This window comes from Podarcis muralis, chromosome 10 (assembly GCF_964188315.1).
Source record: "Podarcis muralis chromosome 10, rPodMur119.hap1.1, whole genome shotgun sequence".
Lineage (NCBI taxonomy): Eukaryota > Metazoa > Chordata > Lepidosauria > Squamata > Lacertidae > Podarcis > Podarcis muralis.
Genome location: NC_135664.1, coordinates 36,734,579 through 36,756,415, shown reverse-complemented (window position 1 = coordinate 36,756,415; position 21,837 = coordinate 36,734,579). Strand labels below are relative to the sequence as shown.

Sequence of the window (21,837 nt, the reverse complement as noted above, 5' to 3'; positions counted from 1 at the left end):
GTAGTTGTTTACCTCACCAAGATCTTTCATGTCAAAGTGCTCTTTCAGTTGAGCTAGGGCGTTATTGTACATTGCGACATCTTTCCAAAAGAATAATAAATCATCAACATAAAACAAACAGTACAGTTTCTTTTGCCCCTCCTCTTTGACAAATACACATGGATCAGCTTTCCCTTGCTGAAAACCTAGAGAAAACAATACTTCAGTGAGTTTTGTGTGCCAACACCGTGCACTTTGTTTGAGACCATAAAGGGATTTCTTCAGAGCACAAACAAATCCCTGTTTTACCTGTATGCCATCAGGTGGAAGCATATAAAGTGATTCATCTAGAGATCCGTACAGAAAAGCTGTATTAATATCATGGTGACTAATGTGTAGATTTTCCTCTGCAGCTAGCTTGAGCATAAGCCTAATGCTTTCATACCTCACTGTGGGTGAGTAGGTCTCGTGATAGTCTTCACCTGGTACCTGTGCAAAACCTCTGGCTACCAATCTGGCTTTGTGTCTGACTATCTTGCCATTTTGATCTGTCTTCGCTTTGAAGACCCATTTGCTTCCAAGCAGTTTCATTCCTGGAACTACTGGAACTAGCTCCCATGTTTTGTTCCTTTCCAAGGAATCAAGCTCAGCCTTCATGGCATTTAACCATGGCTCAGCTTCCTTTGAATCCAAACCCTGGATTTCTTGGAAACATGAAGGTTCAAATACCTTCTTGGAGCTTTTAACAGCTGTCACTGCTATCGTAGCAAACTCATCAGCAAATCTCTTTGGAGGTTTGCCTTTTGTGGCTCTCTGTGACCTACGAATTAGCCTTAAGTCTTCAACACTCTCCTCTTCCTTCTTGGGAGAAAAACGACCTATTGTGAACAATGGTTCTTCCAATTCTTGATCAGAGCTTTCAGAGGGTCGCATAGAGGCTTTCGCACTCTTGAAATCCTCTGAATCACCCGATTCAGTTTCAGATTCAGACTCAGAACCTTCATCAGTGGGTGTGGGTTGTTGTGGTTGCTTTTGACTATCCTCAGTCTCATCACCGTCATCAGGATAACATTGGAAAATTCCCACATTCTCCCCCCATTTTGCATTGTACTCAACACTTCTCGTGAGCTTAATTGTCTTAGAGTCAGTCATCATTATTCTGTATGACCCTTTCTGATAACCTAGAAAGATACCATGCAATCCACGCTTGTCTAACTTGGAATTTTGTGGTGAGTGAATCCACATGTCAGAACCAAAAATTTTCATGTGTTTGATGTATGGCTTCTTGCCAAACATCTTCTCATAGGGGGTACAACCAATCGCTGAAGATAACCTGCGATTGTAACTGTAAACAAAACACGAGAGAGATTCGGCCCAATAACTCTCTGGAAGATTGGCATCATGCAGCAAGGTTTTTAACCCTTGAAGCAATGTCTGATTTGCCCGTTCCGCAAGTCCATTCTGCCATGGCGAGCGAGGACTAGACAAATCGTGTTGAATTCCTTTCTCAGTCAGAAAAGCTTCAAACTGCTGAGAAGTGAATTCTCCCCCGCGATCACTGAAAAGAGTCTTTATCTTCTTACCATGCACATTTTCCAACCAAGCACAGAATTCCTTGAACCTAGGAAAAGCCTCTGATTTCTGCTTGAGATTGTACACAAAAATATATCTAGAAAATGCATCAATGAGAACCATGAAGTACCTATTTCCACCCAAAGAGGGCGCTAGTGGTCCAACCAAATCAGCATGAACAATCTGGTACGGTTCCGTAGCTTGCCTACTAGACACCTTACCTTTCGCAGCCATTTTCACCTTGTTTGCTGCGCATGCTTTGCACTTCATGTGGTACTTGCAGGGTTTAATAGTCATACCTTCAACCAAGGCAGGCATTTTAGATACTGCCTCAAAATGCAAATGTCCAAATTTTCGATGAAAATCATGAATACATTCTGCATGCAAACTTTTGTTAGAACCTGCAATACAACAAGTGTCATCCTGCACAACATCATCATAATACAAAACAAACAAACGATCAACATATTCAGCATGCAATTCATAGTCATTTTTCTTTGTGATGATGCACTTCTTGTTCTTGAAGGACACGTCAATGTTCCGCTCATTCAGCTGTCCAACGCTGAGAAGATTATGTTTGGAATCTGGCACGTAAAGGACATTCTGTATCGATAAGTCCAAACTCTGAAGAACAACAGTTCCGTAGCCTTTACTAGGAATAGTGTGGTCATCCGCCTGGTGAATCGCACCTTCCTGCGGTGTAAAAGACACAAACAGTCTTTTATCATTGCACATGTGGTGGGTCGCCGCCGAATCAACAACGAAGAAAGATCTAGACGTCTTCAGGACCTCTGCAACCTTTGGAGTGAAGCGTGAAACCATAGCCTTGTGCTGCGTTGTCCTAGACACCGGACCTTTGCCTTTGCCTCGGCCTTTTCCGCGCGATGAGCTTTCGCTGCACTGCTCTGTCTTGGCCTTGGGATATCTGCATTCCCTCTTCATATGGCCTAGACGTCCACATGAGTAGCATTTCACTGCCTTCAAAGCTTTGGCGCCATCTGGTGGTTCCACTGCACTATGGGATGACGTCTGTGAAGACTCCCCCTTGCCCATGCAGCTAGCACCCCGGCGATCTGCTTCATTTAAAACCACGGCAGTAACATAGTCCACTGTCAGCTGAGCTGTTGGCTGCACAGCAATCTGGGTTGCAACAGACTCCCAACCTGAACCCAAAGATTGTAGTATCATGAAAGAATACACAGCCTCTGGAAAGTTGAGTCCTCTCTGTTGCAGCTCATGTCTCAGATTTTGCATCTCCATCAGATGTAAACGCACATCTCCACCTTCTGCAAGAGCCATATTATGCAGCTTGTTGAAGTAAAACATAGTAGATCCAGCTTCTGTCCTTAAGTGAGCCTCTCTCAAAGAATCCCAAATTTCTCTGGCTGAGGTCTTATCACGCAATAGGCAGAGCTCTTCTGGGGATACTATCAATGTAAGAGTTCCCCGTGCTTTGGAATCCTTAGCTTTCCATGCATCTGTAACTGGAGCTGGGGGGGTTTCTGTAATCACCTCAAACAAACCCTCTTTCCGCAGAATTGCCTCTGCATACAAAACCCAGTCCGCATAATTTTTCTTGTTGAGCTTAGGAATCCTACAAGCATCCTGAAGGGCCATCATGACTCTGGCATTAGCCTTCAGCGTTATATATGCTGCTTTAAATCTTGCTGCGTCACTGCTGCAGCTGCTTCATTCCAAAAGCGCTTTTAAAAGTTACTTTCGATTTCCCCAGCATAGTTGCTTGTGCCTGGGAGCCTTTTGCGTATTCCCGGCAAAACGGCTTTAAAAGTTCAAAGTCCAGCCATAAAGCCATTAACTGGAAGCTGGCAGTCTGCCCGGAGCAGTAGTACATACCTCATCAATCATGTTTACGCGCAGAGCAGATTCCTATCCGATCCGTCCCTCTGCATTCCGATCCTTTGCCGGCACTCCGACTCGACTTCTGGAGCCCATAACCACGTGTTGGTGTAAAGCAGAGTTCCGTGCCCAGCGGAAGGATGAGGAGTACGTACTACATACTCTATATTGCTTTATTTACAGTTCAAAGCAGTTATATTACAGAAAAACATCTTGCCTCTGCAGGAGCAGAAAATGCATCCTCTCTCCTCGACAGCTTGGAGAGAATCACACAGTGAAAAACAGGAAACCAGTGTACGTCACATCCAGTCTCCCTTTCCCGTGAGAAACTCCAACAGTACAGACTGTGGAATGTAAACACCTGTCTCGTGACAAGCCCTTTCGCTGCACAGTGAAGGAAAGCAGAAACCAACACGTGCTACATTTAAAGCACTCAATTTAACATCCATGGCTGACCGAAGATCTCCAGCTCCCAGCAGTCTTATCAATTTACAGTTTCCAGGATTCTCCATGACTCTTAAAGTAGTATTAAGTGTTTTAAATGTATGGTGTGGGTGCAATGACCTTCACCGTTAGTTTATTACAGAAATTCATATAGAAATGCTTACATAGAAAGTAGGAAATAACAAGAATACAGGTGAAGCAAATCAGAATAATCATAAAACACAAAACTAAAAAGGCAGTAAGTCTCAGGTAAAACCAGGGTCAGCCCAAGACACCTGAGGTGGAGTCCCAAATGCCTCCCCTCCCCACCAAGGAAGAAGGGGTGAGGGAAGATCTACATCAGGAATAAGGGCGGAAGAATGATCAACATTGGGATCTGCTGCCCCGGTGAATCCCGCCACCCTGGGTAAGACAGCAGGGGTTGACTTTAAAGAGCCTAGGGAAATAATAATAAAAGATGTTTACCTGCTGCCAGATGAATAAGGCAAGTGTCAAGAGGACCTCTCTTGAAAAAGAATTCCTAAATGGAGCACCATCACTGGGAAATCACTCTCCCAGCAGTTACCCACCTTGCCTCCAACAGCAGAGGTACCCGAAGAAGCATATCCATCTTCCTGTATGGTTATGCCCATATATTTCACCATCAGCCCACAATGTAAATAGCAAAGTAAAAGCTGCATTAGGTAATAGGCAGTTTCTTTATGCATTGGTGGAGATTATGTCAATTATACTGAGTCAAACCATTGGTGCGTCTATCACAGTACAGTTAGCATCGGCTGTCAGCAGTACTATAATGTTTCAGACAGAGGCCTGATCTGCTGAGTCCTTTTTAGCTGGGGTTGCCATTATCTTCTGTATTCAAAACATGTTCCAAAACTGAGCAGTGGTGCCTCCCTGATTAGCAGAACTTGGGACCTTATTTTTGTTTTTCCTTACGCCTCTTCTCTGTGCTTGTTTTTGCTATTCTCACAAGAGATTTGAATTTCCATTTTATAAAAAGGGTTTGTTGCCACTATGCTTTCTTCTGTCCTGTCAAAGCAGTATTTTTAGTAACTGCAGTAGCGAAGAATAATTTGGCCTGTTAGAATCCTCCTTGTGGGTATCATGTCAATGTTTTCTGTAGATCAGTAAGCCTGTGGCCCTCCAGATTGGCCCCATGACAGTTGGCTCTTGTTCTTTGCAAATGAACTTCATTTTGTCTTTGAAATAATTTTATTTTGCACATTATAATTTATGATAATTGTAGTGGTTAATTAGTTTGCTAAAGCTTCTATAATTAATCAGCTTAATTTTTGATGTGCTTGACAGCCACAATACATATGCATTTCCTTACCTCAGTGCATTCTCGCCTGGCATATCTAGGAGTCAGGTGGTTCTGTTTTCTGCATTCAGCATATAGCGCATGTTGAAAATTGATGTGAGTTCAGTGGGTGTTTTTTATAACCTGAGCAATAATGGTTCAGAAACATGTAGTAGATTTTGGGAGTCATCCTATTACCCCAGAGAGAGCATCTCGGGGACCATAGGATACATTGGATCTCCCTTTCCAATGCTGAAGAGGGAGAGTCAAGGTTTTATCCCGACTCCCCACCAACATGGGAACGCCTGATATCCCAGCACAAGCTATGTCAGAGCCACGACATCAGTAGGGCCAGAAAGGGGGCATGATGGAACTGTGCAAGGGAAGGACCAGAAAACATATTGGAGCCAAATACAGTGGTACCTCAGGTTACAGACTCTGCTAACCCAGAAATATTACCTCGGGTTAAGAACTTTGCTTCAGGATGAGAGCAGAAATCGTGCTCCGGCAGCAGTGGGAGGCCCCATTAGCTAAAGTGGTGCTTCAAGTTAAGAACAGTTTCAGGTTCAGAACGGACCTCTGGAACGAATTAAGTTCTTAACCTGAGGTACCACCTGTAATCCAAAGTCGCCACAGTCCTCTGACATAACCTCAAGACAGGGAAGATTTAGATCAGCTCAGGAGTTGGTCTAAATCTCTCCCATGATGAAAAGGGAAATGTTAAAAAGGGATACATTTAAAGGAAGAAGGATTTCAAGTGCGTTTTTTTTTTTTTACCTCACATCTACCCTGCTGTTCATCCATCTTTGTTTTTTGCCCTCCTTGGTAGAATTGGAGCTTTAGTGATCCTTGCTTGCTGCCAGAGCCTTTTTATATAGGACTACAGCAACTCTCTACCAGAAGATACAGTACACCAGGGGTCAACAACCTAAGGCCCATGGGCTGGAAGCAGCCAACGGAGGTTGTTTGACCGGCCCACAAGCCACGCCCCAACTGAGCTGCCCACTCACGCACTAGGCTAAACCAGAACAGCACGGGGACTCACTTCTGCGGTGCTGGAAATCGCGTCTGTGCATGTGCAGATGCTGGAAATCACGGGCGCGCATGTGCAATCCGGCCCACGGAGGGATCACCACAGGACCAATCTAGCCCAGGCAAGATAAACCTTGCTGGCCCCTGCAGTACACAGGTGGTGGCTGCTTGTTCTATCAACAGCTATCAGCCATGATAACAAAACTGAATCCCTGAATTCAGAGGCAGTGAATAAAGATGTTAGTACAGACAGCGGGTTATGTCCGTTGCCTTAATGTCCTTCACATAAACTTCCCACAGGCATCCAACTGGCCATGAGTGAAACAGAATTCTGCATTAGATGGATCACTGATCAGATTGAGCAAAGGCAATCTTACACTTTTAAACTGATGCTGTATTAATAGATCAATACATAAGCAATATACTAATTATGAGGCTCCAAAGACTGATCATTTCCATGTTCCCATTAGCTGCGAGTGGCAGTATGATTTAAAAAAAAGCACAAATGTGTTATTGGCAATATAGTCTTGGCTACCCCCAGTTCAAAATTATTGGGATATTTTTGCCAGTTTCTAATAATAGTAATAAACAGCCTGCTAATTGTCAGTCGTTTAGATCTATTAATTTGACCCAGATCTCAAAAGCATTGAGCTACACATGCAGTTAATAAGAACACATGTGTTATTAGTGAAATGAGTTAATTGATTAGAATCAAAACAAGTGTTTCAAATGGAGGCCAGAAGCAAATAGGCAGCCAGTGCAACTGGTATAGAATTGATTCAAATGCCTGACCCTCTGACAAGCATCATAACAGCTGCATTCTGTATCAGCTGAAGTTTTTGTACTGTCTTTAAAAGCAGCCCCATATAGAGAGTATTATTCATTACAGTAAATTTCTGAACATTCCTTGCCTCAACTGCTTTCAACCATAGACCTAATTGAAAGACTCCCCCAGTCTGCCTAACTTCTGTCAATCAGCCAGATTTTTACTGTTTGACCTTTCCAATGTATATTGAAATAAATTATTGTGGTGGGGGACAAGGCATTCAAGAGTAAATTAAAACATCTGTTTTCAGACCTGCAACTTGTCAAAATTTAGATTGTGGTTTCTTTAGATTCCCCCACCCCTCTTAACATTCTTATAAACACTCTAGTTATGGTCAGGCAGCTTTGAGGGTTTTTTAGCCTTCTGCATGCCTAGGGAGTCCTTGAAATATGAAGAAACCACTTCTGTATTTTTGGATGACTTAGTTTCATTCCAAAACTAATAGGCACTCAACCGCCTGAGTTCAAAATTAGAAGGGATGGTGCTTTTTTAAAAAAACAGCAAAAAAAAAATAATCTCTCAAGATTAAGATAAAATGCAAACATTATTAATACACTATGTTGATCAACCCTGCCTGGCCCAAGTCTTTTCTGTACTATAGCTCATTAAATCATTGCTGAAATTCTGCACAAATGAAGGCAGCTTAAGTAATGAGGAGGACTGTGGCCCTTGTTTTTTATTTGCCTTCTCTTTAAAACAGCATTTCTTTCTTGCAATTATATGTAGGATTTGAACCAGAGTCACCCTGGTCAAAATAATTACCATACTGCTCATTCATTAAATCATACTAAAGTGCTTTTTAGAGGGCTATCAAGGATCCATTTGCATCACCAAAAATTATGCTCAGAGGGCTAGGACCAAGTAAGCCATACCAGTAGCAGACCTATGGATATCAACTGATATGACTAAATTGTCCATTGGTTTCAATGGGTATACTCTATGTGGACTTAGCTGTGCAACTCGAAATCAGTTTCCTTTTAAGTGGTAGCATTATTATTATTGTTAATTTCCAGTTGACAAACCACACTATCTTGCAGCATCCATTCCTCCTCCTTGTAATAAGAAAAGATAAAGTAGATGGGTTATTTTTTGTGGTCTTACAATGATTCCTCACTTCTGGCTTGCAGTTGTGAACTACTTGCAGCATCCAGCTATGCCCCATGAGCCTTCAAAAAACAATGCATGTCCACATAACTATGTTTTGTGCTCCTGGTCCTGGAAAATTGCTCTTGTGTTACACTGTAGCAGATGGAACAATGTGCCAAAGGTGCTATCATCTCCCCCCAAAAATCCTTTTTCAAAGCTCCAAACCACATACAGATGTCTCCTGAGAACAGTACTGACTGCTATTGTCCCAGTATTAAAAAAAAAAACCACTGCTGGATCCCAGAGCAGAAACAGAAAGATATGTCCCTCCACGCTAGTACTGCAAACATAGTACCCACTTTGTGTTTATTGCTATTGAGCAGCACAGCATAATATCAAGCAGACTCTGAAATTAATTGATGGCCTCTTACATTATTTAAACATTGACATTTTTCACTTGGAGTGAGTATTCAAGTGAAAGCAATTATAACTTGATTATTTATCACACCAATAAGTCATGGTACATTAAATTAGACCTGAGATGATTAAGGATGTCTTGATGATTTAGTATTTGATTAGAGCCACAGGACTACAATTTCAAATTTAATAAATATGCCAGTAGGTATCTTCAGTGCACTAAGCATTCTTGCTGCAACTTGTTTGAGTGCAGTTCCGCTGTATAAGAATGTAGAAGTTTGCAGATATTCAAAGGGTCTGATCCTGTGCTCTGTTGGGTATAGAACAGGGACCATGCTTAGGGCTTCAAGCAATGTCGTTAGTGATGTGCCAACTTCATGCCTAGATTATGTAGTAAACATTTTTTTAAAAAGAAAATTCTCTTTGCGGTTGTGCCAAGACCAAAGTGGGGGGGGGGGGAGTCCACACATGGAGTTTGTCTTTTTCACAGCCTCTGCATACTGTCAACATCTTCATCTATATCTTCATTAAAAGTACCGAAGTCTGAATTGACAACTTACCGGTAGTCCAAAGTATCTTAATGGCAGTGTTGCCTTTACTGAAAGTTTCACTGGTCAGTTCTGCAGCAGAAAAGAACACTCTCACCAAAACTTTGAAAAAATCCCCAAGAAAGTCAACAACGCAACCTATTTTTTGATTGGTGTTAAATAATTAAAGCACACTAAAAGGGCCTATCTTCTTAGTAGTTCTGTGTGAAAAAAGAAATCAAGAAAAGTAGTGTTTTGTTCTTTGTTCTTGTTGGTGTCTTACTTCTGGAGTACACATTGCTAACAAGTTCAGCTTCTTGACAAAAAGAAAGGCAAAACTTGTGTGTGTGTCTGTGTGTCTGTTTGTATTAATGTCATGGACTGGCTGGGTACAGAGGAGTGGTGGGAGACAGCAGCTGGGCAATCCCCAAGGGAAGAAAACCTAGAGCCAGGGGATGGGTGGTGGGACGAGTGGTCAGAGGGAGCAGGGTGGGTGGAGAAGGTGTCGGAAGCTGAAGAGGTAACAGGGTTTGGTGCGCAGGAAGAGGCTGTGGTAGAGAGCAGTGCAGAATCAGAGGTAGAAGCAGAGAATGAAGAGGATGGGGGGCAAGAAGCAGAGATGAGTCAGGCTGGTGAAGAAACAAGGGGGGGCTCCCACTCATGCTACAACCAGTTCCCCTCCCCCCTGGTCTCCCAGGACCCAGTATGAAGAGAGGCACGACAACGGAAGGACACAGGCGAGGAGGAGACTGTGGGAAGGTGGGGACCGTCAGCCCCCACAACTGTCTCATAGGGGCAAGATCTACCAGGACAAGTTGCTGTGCTCACTAGGCATGGCCTCCTGAGTCAACCTTATTTCCTTGAAGAAAGAATTAATTCACCGATGCCATGTGATTTATTGCTGACCTGCTCCTGACACATGCTCCTAACAGTTGAATGTAAAAGTGGTTTGTTTGTTTGTTTGTTTTTTAATTAAAGAGGGCTCTACACTTCATAAGGCAGATGTGTTTGCTTTGTGCACGCCAGTGCAACGCTCATGTTTTTTTACAAGAAATATATAAAGAGTGAAGGATGAAATGCACCCATTTACATGATTATGGGGACCCAGGGCCTACTCAAGTGTTCCATGTATGGCAATCCGAGGAAGTGTTACATATTCCCTGTGTATCAAATATAGATGTCTGAGTGCTTGGAATATGGCAATATGCTTCCAACAGCCTTGAGGGGAGGCATATGGATTATTAAATCAATACAGTGGTACCTCGGGTTACATATGCTTCAGGTTACAGACTCCACTAACCCAGAAATAGTGCTTCAGGTTAAGAACTTTGCTTCAGGATAAGAACAGAAATCGTGCTCTGGCGGCATGGCGGCAGCAGGAGGCTCCATTAGCTAAAGTGGTGCTTCAGGTTAAGAACAGTTTCAGGTTAAGAACGGACCTCCGGAATGAATTAAGTACTTAACCCGAGGTACCACTGTAGTACAAAAACGCTGTTGGTGGTAGCATTGTACTATGACATGAGAAGTACAAAACAAAAAACAAAAAAAACTGGCCAGGCAAACAAGCACTAAATTGTATTCAGAGCTTTTGACTTGCGGAGAAACACTCGATGATTCGTTTTGCTTCTGTTTGTTTTTCCCGCTTCAGGTATATCAATATATGCATGAAACCATAAACGTTAATGGCTGCCCCGAATTCCGCGCAAGGGCAACAGCAAAGGTAGGGTGCTTGCAGCTTTAAAATATACACTCCTAAGATGCCCCAGTAATTGACTGTGCGCGTGTATGTTTCAGGTATTCGTGTGTAGACTGTAAGAAAATTTAGACATCAGTGGCAGCCCAGAGTCTAGAACCAGTGCTACTTTCCAGGTAACAACTATAATGGCAAATTCAACCTTTGTGCTGCTGCTTCTGTAGCTTAAGAAAAGAGAATGCTTTCCAGAATAAAGAGGCTTGCAGTGTGGGGAGCGGGGAGCCAGCTTCAGGTCAAATCTACTATTTCATTGCATAGAACAATGTACTGGCCATTCGCGCTTCTTTAGCTAAGTTCTCCTGTAGCATTTTTCTTTCTTCATAGTATGGCACATGCCAGCCTTTAGGACAGTAAAGGTTCTCACTTTCAGAGATGCTGAACACACATTTCCTCAACAGAAAAACAGAGCCTTATGACGAAATTTCAGGAAGCATCCTTACAAATCTTTGTATGTTCCCAGCATCAAGAGAAATAATGGCTGTGTTCAGTTGCAACACTAAACCATTGGTTTTAGCAGTACAAGAAACTTTGCTTTCCCCAAGCTTCCTTCTTCGCCCATCTGGTGCAACTCCAAGGAGATTGGAAGTTTTTTCTTCCATCTTTGATTTACCAAAGTTTGGCATGCCATCTAAAACGTGAAATGGGGTTCAGATAAGCAAGTTAAGTTAATAAACTATGGTTTGAAGTTAGCTTGTTTCCACCAACCATAGTTAAGATTAACCACAGTTTGTGTGGCTTCAGATTACACAATAACCTGAGGTTAATCGAAGCAGAAGTGAAAGCTTCATAACTGCTCAGGAATTCTGTGTAGGAGGGAAGGGGCATGTGCAAGCCCACTGGGAGGCTAGAATCATCCTTGCAATGCTAAACTGTGGTTTAGCATTTTATCCAATCCATCCCATTGCTTTTGTAACTAAATCTGAAATGTACTTTTGTGTTCACATTGTGCAGGGAATAAACGTTTGCAATAAAATACACATTTCCTCATGGAATAGATTCTGCCTTATAACACTGATAAAACTTGAATGAATTTTCTCTGCATGAGTGAGGCAGGGGAAAGAAAACTAAGAAAACTGTAGAACTTTTACAAAGCATATGCACACAAACCTAAGAACACTGCTCTTTGCAAATCAAAGCAATTAATGCTAATGTTCTTTCCACAATTCCGGTGAATGAATCCTGTTGATTTGAAATGGAGGAAAGCCAAAGTTTGATGTAGGGGAAACATTATTTTAAATGTATTATTAAAACCATTAAAATAATGTGTTTTATATTATTAGAGAGTTAAAAACACACCATTCTGAGCCATGCAGTACTTTTTAACTTTAATAAGCTAAAGGTAGGTCTAAATAAAATCCCTCCATTATGTTATCAGCTTCTGGAACATTGCACATATCCAAGAGTGGTTTGAGCTTTGTAACTACTTATCCAAGAAAGGTGTGTTCTATATTATTTCTGCTGTGGATAGAAAAGTACAGTTAAAGGTGAAAAACTCTCCAGGTTTGCCATTCTCATTTCTTATTCATTTAGAACAGCAGGATTGTAGAGCAATGTTTCAATATCACAATATTTCCTGGTTTTTTCTGGGCTGTCTGCATTGCATTATCTTGTGCATTTATGTTTGACATTTAATGTGTGCATGGTTACAATTTTTGCATGATAACACATGTTGCATATGTAACTAAGGTCTCATACTCATGTTACCTAGTTCCATCCATTAAACATCCCTAATAGAACAATCTCTCATAGGACCTTTAGGAACCGTGGGCATCATTCCAGCAGAAGTTAAGCACTTTCTAGCATCATTTATTTCAATAGAAGAGTTATGTATGTGCTTGGGGCTACCATTCTATACCCACTTGCCTGAGGCTAAGCCTCAATAGGACTTACTTCTGAATATGCAAATATAGGATTCTAGTGTACAGTGGTGTACACAAGACGAATGCCTTGCAAGACGGAAAACCCACTAAACGAAAGGGTTTTCCGTTTGCGATGCGCTTCGCAAGATGAATTTCCCTATGGGCTTGCTTCGCAAGACGAAAACGTCTTGCGAGTCTCGCCATTTTTTTCCGCTCCCCCCCCCTTTTTCAAAGGCGCTAAGCCACTAATAGCCTTTTAGCAGCTTAGCCGCTAATCCTTTAATAGCCGCTAAGCCGCTAAATCGCTAATAGCGCTAATCCGCTTAGCCGCTAATGTGGTTGCTTCGCAAGACGAAAAAACCGCTAGACGAAGAGAATCGCGGAACGGATTCTTTTCGTCTTGCAAGGCACCACTGTATATCTCTCCTATGGAAATGAATGAAGCCCTTAAAGTGTTTAACTTTAGCTAGCTTCTTTCCTGCATTTTAACTTGCCAAAGAAACATACAAAACACTTTCAAAAATTAAGGTATACTTCTAAATGTTGTTGGGGGTTTTTAAGCAATGCAATCCTGGTTTCCTGCTGCTTTAATTTCAGCAACTGTTTTAATTTCAGGAGTCCTAAATTTATTCGACACAGTTATTTAAACTAAACTCCCCTAATTAAAGTATTTTTTTCTTCCACTCCTTACCATTGCCAGAGTCCAGTGGCTCCACTTCGCATGTAAAGACTATGGTATACAGATTCCACTTTGCTGCTGAGGGATGTTGCATGCCTGCCCCTGCTAGCATGAAGCTCAGTGTGTGCATAAAGGCCCTGCAGAGCTTTCAGTTGTTAATCAAACCTGTTAAAACATTTTTAAATGTTACTATGAAAATACATTTTTAATCTATTTAAGAAAAAAAAAGCTCCCTTTTTTGTAGTCTGGCAAAGCTTACTTTTTATTATCATTATTCACAGCAGAAAGAGTTTGCATTATAAAAATTCAATTTAAATAGCAATTCAAAGTGTTGGTGCTGACCTTTAAAGCCCTAAACGGCCTTGGCCCAGTGTACCTGAAGGAGTGTCTCCACCCCCATCATTCTGCCCAGACAGAGAACCAAGAACCGAAGTTACAGGGAACCAGGTAGAGGGCCTTCTCAGTGGTGGCGCCTGCCCTGTGGAACACTCTCCCATCCGATGTCAAGGAAATAAACAACTATCTGACTTTTAGAAGACATCTGAAGGCAGCCCTGTTTAGGGAAGTTTTTAATGACTGGTGTTTTAATATATTTTTAATATTTTGTTGGAAGCCGCCCAGAGTGGCTGGGGAAGCCAAGCCAGATGGGTGGGGTATAAATTATTATTATTATTATTATTATTATTATTATTATTATTATTACTACTACTACTACTACTCAGGTTTCATAGGGAGGTCACATTCTAGAGAACATAGAAAACTGCTTATAGATTTAGAAACTCTACCGAAATCATGGCATCCCTCTCCCCAGACAGACTTCTCCAAGTAGTGCACAAAATTGGTTTTCATATTTGCTTCATGTGCATGGGTTGCGTTTATGAAAACAGGGATCCCCAAATGTGCTGGAGCTCCATGTGAGCCTCTGAGCACATGTGAAACTCCGTACTTGGGATTCATGCACCCCAGTCCTAATACCAATGATGTTGGCACATAACTGTGCTTGGAGGCCTTGGGCAATTCTGTACTAAATTTTCCACATCAATACTTTATATTCGGAAGAATTGTGGAATATTTGCTTAAAATTAAGGAATTGCAAATACTGTTTCATGCAAATTAATATTTTAAACAAAGTCAGCACCAGTGCTTTTCATTGTACTCGCTATATGCTGAAGAGATGTGTTTTCTTCTAGGCAACAGTTGCTGCCTTTGCAGCTAGTGAAGGCCATTCTCACCCTCGAGTGGTAGAACTGCCAAAGACTGACGAAGGCCTTGGCTTTAATGTAATGGGAGGAAAAGAACAAAATTCTCCTATTTATATTTCTCGCATAATTCCTGGAGGAGTAGCTGAGAGGCATGGAGGACTCAAACGAGGAGACCAGTTACTTTCTGTTAATGGAGTGGTATGTGAACATGTTAATTGTTATTTTTTTTATGAACTGTGCTTTTTGAAGGAGCTTCAGCTCCCATGGTGCAAGTAAGAAGTCATAGCTGGAAATACTGTGGGCTGTGTCCAGACATCACCTTCCACAGATGGAAATGCTTCTTCCATCCATGGAAGACTTTTGCCGTTTCCCCCTCCCTACACTGCTTCAGAGAGTCACCTAACCCTCAGGAACTGTGGAAGATGGTCCTAGAGGTTGTAGTGGGAGGAAGGAACAGGCAAAAGCTGTCTCCTATTGGTCTGTCAATGGGAGTGTCCCATGAGTTCCACTGAGGGGATGCTCCCACAGGTTGGAGTGAAATCTGGTTACAAACCATTATATGTAGCTCTTGAGTCTTGATGGGTCCAGTGTGGAATTGCAGACATTTGTTGTGTTATTACAAAAAGCTGCTGTTATGATATGCAATATTAGGAATAGTTTGCAAGTCAGTGATAATTTAAAAAAAAAAACAAAGCAAAACAACAGGCAGTCATAGTGTGACATTTCAGATACAAAAATTGCAAAGTGGAGATTTTGTGCAACCATATATTGATTTTAGAAGGGTGTGTTGGGGTGCAGTAAATCTGTAGGTGCCAGTTATCTGAGAACTCATCCCTGCAGTAGGTGCATCAATACAAGCCAACTGCATATTTAATATAATTCTTGCACCAGCTGCAAAAAGCTAAAAGACTTTAAGGCTTTATCAAGCTGCTGGAACTGTGTTTTCTGCCCTGATCCTGGGTTCTGCTTTCTTGCCTTTTCACTCTCCCTTGGACACTTTCCAGCAGGCGAAGGGTAAGAAGTTCAGGTATTGCCTTCCAAACCCAAGTCCTTAATAGAAAGGCACCTCTTGCAATATGTGGTTTTTCACTATTCTTTCCTTTCGTAATCAGAGTGTGGAAGGAGAGCATCACGAAAAAGCTGTGGAGCTCCTGAAGGCCGCTAAGGACAGCGTCAAGCTAGTGGTGCGCTACACTCCCAAAGTGTTGGATGAGATGGAGGCTCGCTTTGAGAAGCTAAGGACAGCACGGCGCAGACAACAGCAGCAGTTGCTAATTCAGCAGCAGCAGCAGAATGCACAACAAAACCATATGTCGTAGGTGAGAGAATCCGATGGTCTTGCTTTTAGCCTACCATTAGAAAAGACTTTTGGCATGTCGTGATCCATAGCCTGCTTGTAGTTTCGCAAGCCCTGATTTAACAATTTGGGTTTAGGTGCTAATCCATAATTTGCTTTGACATGCCATACCCTAAAATCAATGTTGATTGATAATAGAGCAGCAGGGGATTATTTCATAACTTAGATTTTATGCAGAATTCTCAAATATAGTTGTTAGGCTCAAGTTCAAAATTCAGGAATATGAACTGAATCATATAGAAATACCAGATCAGTCCTAACCCCTGACTTGTGCTGCTGGAGGGAGTTACGATATACCAGCAGTGCCTGGTCATTGACTTCTGTTGGCTGGCTTACTGCACCCTCTAAAAAGCACAGCGGTTGAGCAGCTATCTCCAGCAATGTTCCCACCGATGACATCAAGTGTTGGACCCTGATGTGGGGTAGAGCAGAGTAGAGCAGGCCAGAGCTGGATCCATAGCTGCTCCATCACCTGCACAAGGAATTGGATTCCTCTGCAGGACACCTGGTCTCAATACCGTTGTTGTATCTGAAATATCAGGTAGTGGTTTGGCTCCATTGCACTAGTGCAGTTGTATGGAAAAACTCTTTACAATTAAGACCAGTAGCAGGCAGCATGGTGGGCTGGCAACACTCACCTGACCTCTGGGTAGTCACATCGCTGCTGCTAACTGAGACATAGATGGAGAGGGGCAAGGTTGCAAATGCAGTGGCAGAGCCGATCCAGTTCTCCCACTGGTGCATTTGCACTGTGCCATCCTTGTCCATCCCGACACCTTGTCCATCCCCTTTTCCCTTCAGTAGGCAGAGATGGCATGACCACCTAGAGTTCATGTGAACAGAGCTGCCCCACCATTCTCTACAGATCCAAACACAAAGCAAAAAAGAGCAGACTACACTTATCATTTGGTTGCTGGACCAATTGACTGGCCCTTAGTTGCTAGGGCTACTAATGGCTGCATGATATTAATGCTGGGCAACACCAGTGTAGTGACTCCCTGGTGGCTACGTATATGGTAGATGAAAAAGAGTAATGAAGGAAATAGACAGAAGGGACAGATGTTGGTTAATTCCTCAATATTTCTGTTGTTGTTGTTGTTTAATTATAGATCGTCCTCGAAGAAGAAATTCTAAACCAAGAATCCAACAATTTAGCAGCAAAGCTGTATTTTGAATTCCAACATGCAGTAAAAGAGCAGCAGCAATGACAATACAACAGCTGCATTCACCAGCAAACTGTGAAAGGCTGCCATAAGAATTGCTTGGCAGGTCAATAACATAGTGAAATCCTTCCCAAAAAGGTTTTTCGGTGTACTGAAGTCCTAGGATGAAAGGTTTCTTTGACTCCTGTTCCGTGTGGTAAGGCTTTTTAAAAAAGAAAAAGAACACTCTGTAAAATTGAGAGTTTTAGTAGTGAATGAATGAATGAATGAATGTGTCTATGGTCCAGTCCTGCTTGCTTTACAGTGATACTTCAGTGGGAATTTATCAGATGGATGCAAGATGGGGCCACTGCTGAGAGTAACAGCTGTCCAGTATTTCTGACCCTATCTAGCCTAAGCCATGCTTTTAAAATGATCAGAACTAGTTGATTCAGAATGTAGGTGGAAAAGTGCTCTAGACTGCACACTGAAAGCAATGTGCTGACATTCGGGTGCTGACAATTGAATGCCACCCCTTTTGTGTCCACGGTTCCTAAGCCAGTAAGTGATACATGTGAGGAGGACCACCTTTTAAATGTACAAATCTCCCCATCTGGATTGAGGCCTGTGGCCCCAAGACGTTACAAATTCAGGGAGAAATGGCATCAGTTGTATAATGTTACCACTTACAAAAGCTCTTCTTGCATCTTGCAAAACATCTTCACTTCACAATCTTGTACAGGTGCTTTGATCTGAAATCCAGTTTGTAATCTAGTTCTCTACTTTTTTTCCTTCCTGGGAGTTATTACAATATTTATACTGTGGCTGCAGAGTTGAGTTGATTAATCTATGGATCTAAATCAAAATATTGCTACTTGATGAAAGAGATGCTCCTGATTAATTTTTGTTTTGTTTTTGATGGTTAATTATTATTTTTAATGCAAGTGGTTATAAATCCATGGGGGGCATTTTCCTCTTCCACCTCGTAGGAAGTAATGGTTCTTCTGAGATCATGCTTGCTCCACCACATGCTTGCATCATCTAAAAACAATGGAGGAATTTTTCTTCTTCAATACTATAGTTTTGAACTCATTTGGAACTATATAGCCTTAACAGTACAATGCTGTACGTGTCTACTAAGAGTAAGCCCCACTGAGTTCTATGCAGCTTACTCTACCACGTACCTTGGAATAAGCCCCACTGAATTCAGTGGGGCTTCTTTCTGAGTAGACTTGTACTGTTGCACTTCATAGCCTATACAGAATAAATAATAATAATAATAAACAATTTGGGCAGATTTTTATCAGTGGATTAATCAACTAAACTTTCTTTTAATCAAACAACAGCCCTAATTTATACAGAATTTTATTTGTAAAAGCATTTTTACTCTTGGTGTATTCATAAATTCTGTTCAGCAGGTTTAATTCTGTCTTCTGTAAGTAGTAAGACTAGAGGACCCTTGAACTGTATTTTTAAATATAGATATTGCTAGTATTATAGCTATAATTATTCAGAAATCTATAATGTTTACAGTATATTTATAAGATATATATGATATGATATAATAAATAAATCTATATCTATAGATATATATCCCCAACATATATATATTGTCAGAATGTATGTGTTCCAGAGGTAGGATCTGTACTTATTATATATTACAAATGTTTTAAGATAATGTTAATGAGACAAAAATTTCTTTTGGGGAAAAAATAGATAAATCAGGGTATCAGTATTTTCTCTATTTTTCAGATATATTCTTTATTTTGTTTATGTTTTTGGATTTAATACACCCAAATACTTAGTCAAGAAAGCTGGCGTAGCCAAGTGGCTGAGAATCTGAGCTACAAATCTCATGTTTTGCTACAAACTCACTAGGTGGCCTTGGGCAACTCACTCTCCCTTTAAGTCTCAGTCGCCCCCTACTATATGGGGCATAATAATGCTGACTTACCTTACAGGGTTTTTGTAAGCATTACAACTAGATAAGTTAGCGCACACGAAGCACAATGGACACTTGAAAGTGCTTTACAAACCTTGAGCATTATTATTATCCCATAGTGGGAAGGCAGGCTTCCCCAAAGAGGCACAAAGGACTGCTAAAATAATATTAGGATTTCTTTGACTTGTTCAACATAGGTCTGATCTACACATGCAGTAGAAATGAGGTTGGTTATCCAGGTGAGGGGCTTTAACCCTTTGCCTCATCTGCAAGTCCCAGTTGGAATTGGAACCCAGTGCCTGCTATTTGCATTGGAAGAGAATATTCCGTTGGCACCAAAGAGCCCCGTTGCCCCATGCCAAGGTTCCCATCCACGCCTGCCACTTTTACAAAACCATTCACAAAATTGCTCCTTATGTGATTGGTGTGTCTTCTAGGTTGGCCCCTCAGCAGGGTTGGTCCTACTAATGGGCAGAGTGAGGTGGCTGCCTTAGGCAACATATGTCAGGAATGGTGGCAAATTGATGAGGGACAGAGCTATATTGCCATGAGGCTTGCCCTACCCCCCCCCACCCCCGCACTGCCCTCTGGTGTGGTGGAGGCCGCTGTCCTGTCACTAGCGTTGAAGTTAATTCATGAACCAGTTCAATTGGCTTCTGTCTGTGCTGTAGGGATAGGTGCCGCCTGGTCCTTCACCTCACACAACAAAATGTTTGGGGACATTCCTGGCTTTCAAACTGCTTGTGATGTATCACATTTTTGAATGCTCCCCTGCAATTCCCTTCATTTGGGTTCCAGCACAGCAGACTTTATTATTAACATACTGGATTATTATTTTTACTTGCAATGAGTCTCTCTCCCCCCCCCCCCCTTTTTCTTCTTCTTCTTCTTTGGAGTAGCATTCAAAAATAAGATCTTCTGAGTTGTACAGTCCATTCTACCAGCTCAGGATTTAACCACTCCATTCTACTACATGTGCAGCCCAGTCTATTGCTACTGATGGTTAGGAAAGGATATCACATCCTCATGCCTTAGCCATGAATTCAGTCCATCTTGAGCTTTTTCAATGAACCCTAACCCCCACAGGTCTCATGCAGGGCTCTTTCTCAACCTGGATACAAAATAGTCTTTAACCAGAAACATCAGGGATTTATGGGACCTTACGCATGCAAAGCAAGTACTCAACCACTGATTTCAAATGCTGGCATCGTAACAAACCAATCTCAGACCCAAGAATATAAAAAGACGTGCCGACACCTGCTGTCATCAGGATAATTCATAATGTGTGCAATTCATGTGAATTAGTTGCAAGTAATCAAATTAAAACGTCAGTTAAAATTTACATGCAGTTTCAGAACCATTTGAATAATAGTCATGTTGAAAGGTTGCTAAGGATGTTGTTTTCCTTGGGAATAATTTCTAGAAGTCGGTCCTAGAATTTTCATGGCTATGAAAAACATCCTTAAAGAAGAACAGCCGTAGGAATTAGCCAGAGCTTAGATGGATTTCAATGAACACACATAAACTTTCCTCTTTGTAAGAAGTCGGGTGGTGCTTTGTGCAAAAATTTTTGAAAATAATTTGAGAAAAGTACTTCTAAGGCCAAATTAAAGTTATGGCCATAGCTCTTTGACACAAAACACATGAGATTTAGGATCATGGCTTTTGAAAATATGAGATAAAACATAACTGTGTGGAATTGTGTTTTTAGTATTGTTTCAGTGATGTCTGGAACCAGGACAGTGCAACTACATTAGCCCTGTGCCATCCAACTTTAAACGTGGCATTTTATATTTGGGTTTTAGTTTGTTGTGTTTACCAAATGTGATGTGTGTTATGAAATATCTAGCTTCTTAAAAATGATATTGCTTAAGGGTTTATGTCAGAATTGAGTGTACAGAAGCTGTTTTCACCTTCCACACATTCTGTATTATGTTAATACAAACCTCAGTTATAGCCAACCCTGTAAAATGTTGTTATATATTTAGCATACGTTGTTGTCAAACTCCACCAGAAAAATAAAGATTTTGATAAAATGACAGTGCATAAGGATATATTGCATAAGTAGATTGTCACTCATATTTCAATAGTGAATATCAACACAATTTGGATCTTATGGTTTAATAAATTATTTACACAGAATGTTTGTTTCCTGTTCCAGTTTACTATTAATGTGACATGCAGAGGCATTTAGACTGTGGCTGCAGAGCCACGTGCTGCATAGGAAAGTTTTTAAACAGTGAATGTAGAAGTAGAATCCACTGATATGCCTCTTGACAAGGAGAGTTATAAGAATCTGCAGCTCATGTTGGTGCAATGTGAACGATGTATTAGATTACACAGTGCTTGGTCTCATGCATTGAGGAGCATATCTCCCACCTCTGGATGTTCTAAGAGAAGAGTGCCAGGCTCACTGGGTTACCATAGCAACACCAGTAAGGTCAAGGGCATGACTTGCTGAGTCATTCACCCTTTTCAGGAATGTAGAGATGGGTAAACTAGTCCTGTTCGCTGCCATGGTCTGACTGAGAGAATTGGGTAGGTTTTACACAGCGGCATTAGCTAGCATGGTGATAGCGTTAGCCAATCACTCTGTACATTTGTATCTCTACTTCAAAGACCAGAATAACTGTATATAGTAGATGTTGTTGTTGTTTTTAGTTAACATTTTCTCCCTTTCTATGTTCAAATTCTCATGATGACAGAAAGGCATGTTTAGTGACCTTCTCTTTTCTTAACTTTTTCAAAAGAAATCTAAAATGACTGAAGGCACAAGCTGCTATGCATATTGCTATGAATCCCTAGCTTGCATAACTATATAACACAATATTTGCATTTCATTACAATATTTATGTGCTTCCTT

The 21,837-nt window shown here is 41.4% G+C and overlaps 1 protein-coding gene across 2 annotated transcripts in view; it reads left to right on the top strand.

The window, feature by feature from the left end:
- The window catches only part of LIN7A (lin-7 cell polarity scaffold A), a 41,814-nt gene extending 20,698 nt beyond the window's left edge, over positions 1–21,116 (top strand). The window contains exons 3-6 of one of the 2 annotated variants that reach the window (XM_028746755.2): positions 10,689–10,760; positions 14,522–14,731; positions 15,646–15,852; positions 17,000–21,116. In XM_028746755.2, the coding sequence (XP_028602588.1) occupies positions 10,689–10,760; positions 14,522–14,731; positions 15,646–15,852 (489 nt within the window). In that variant the 3' untranslated portion in view covers positions 17,000–21,116. The remainder of the gene's footprint in view (positions 1–10,688; positions 10,761–14,521; positions 14,732–15,645; positions 15,853–16,999) is intronic. The other variant, XM_077934776.1, reaches the window with a different exon arrangement.
- The last annotated feature ends 721 nt before the right edge of the window (positions 21,117–21,837 follow it).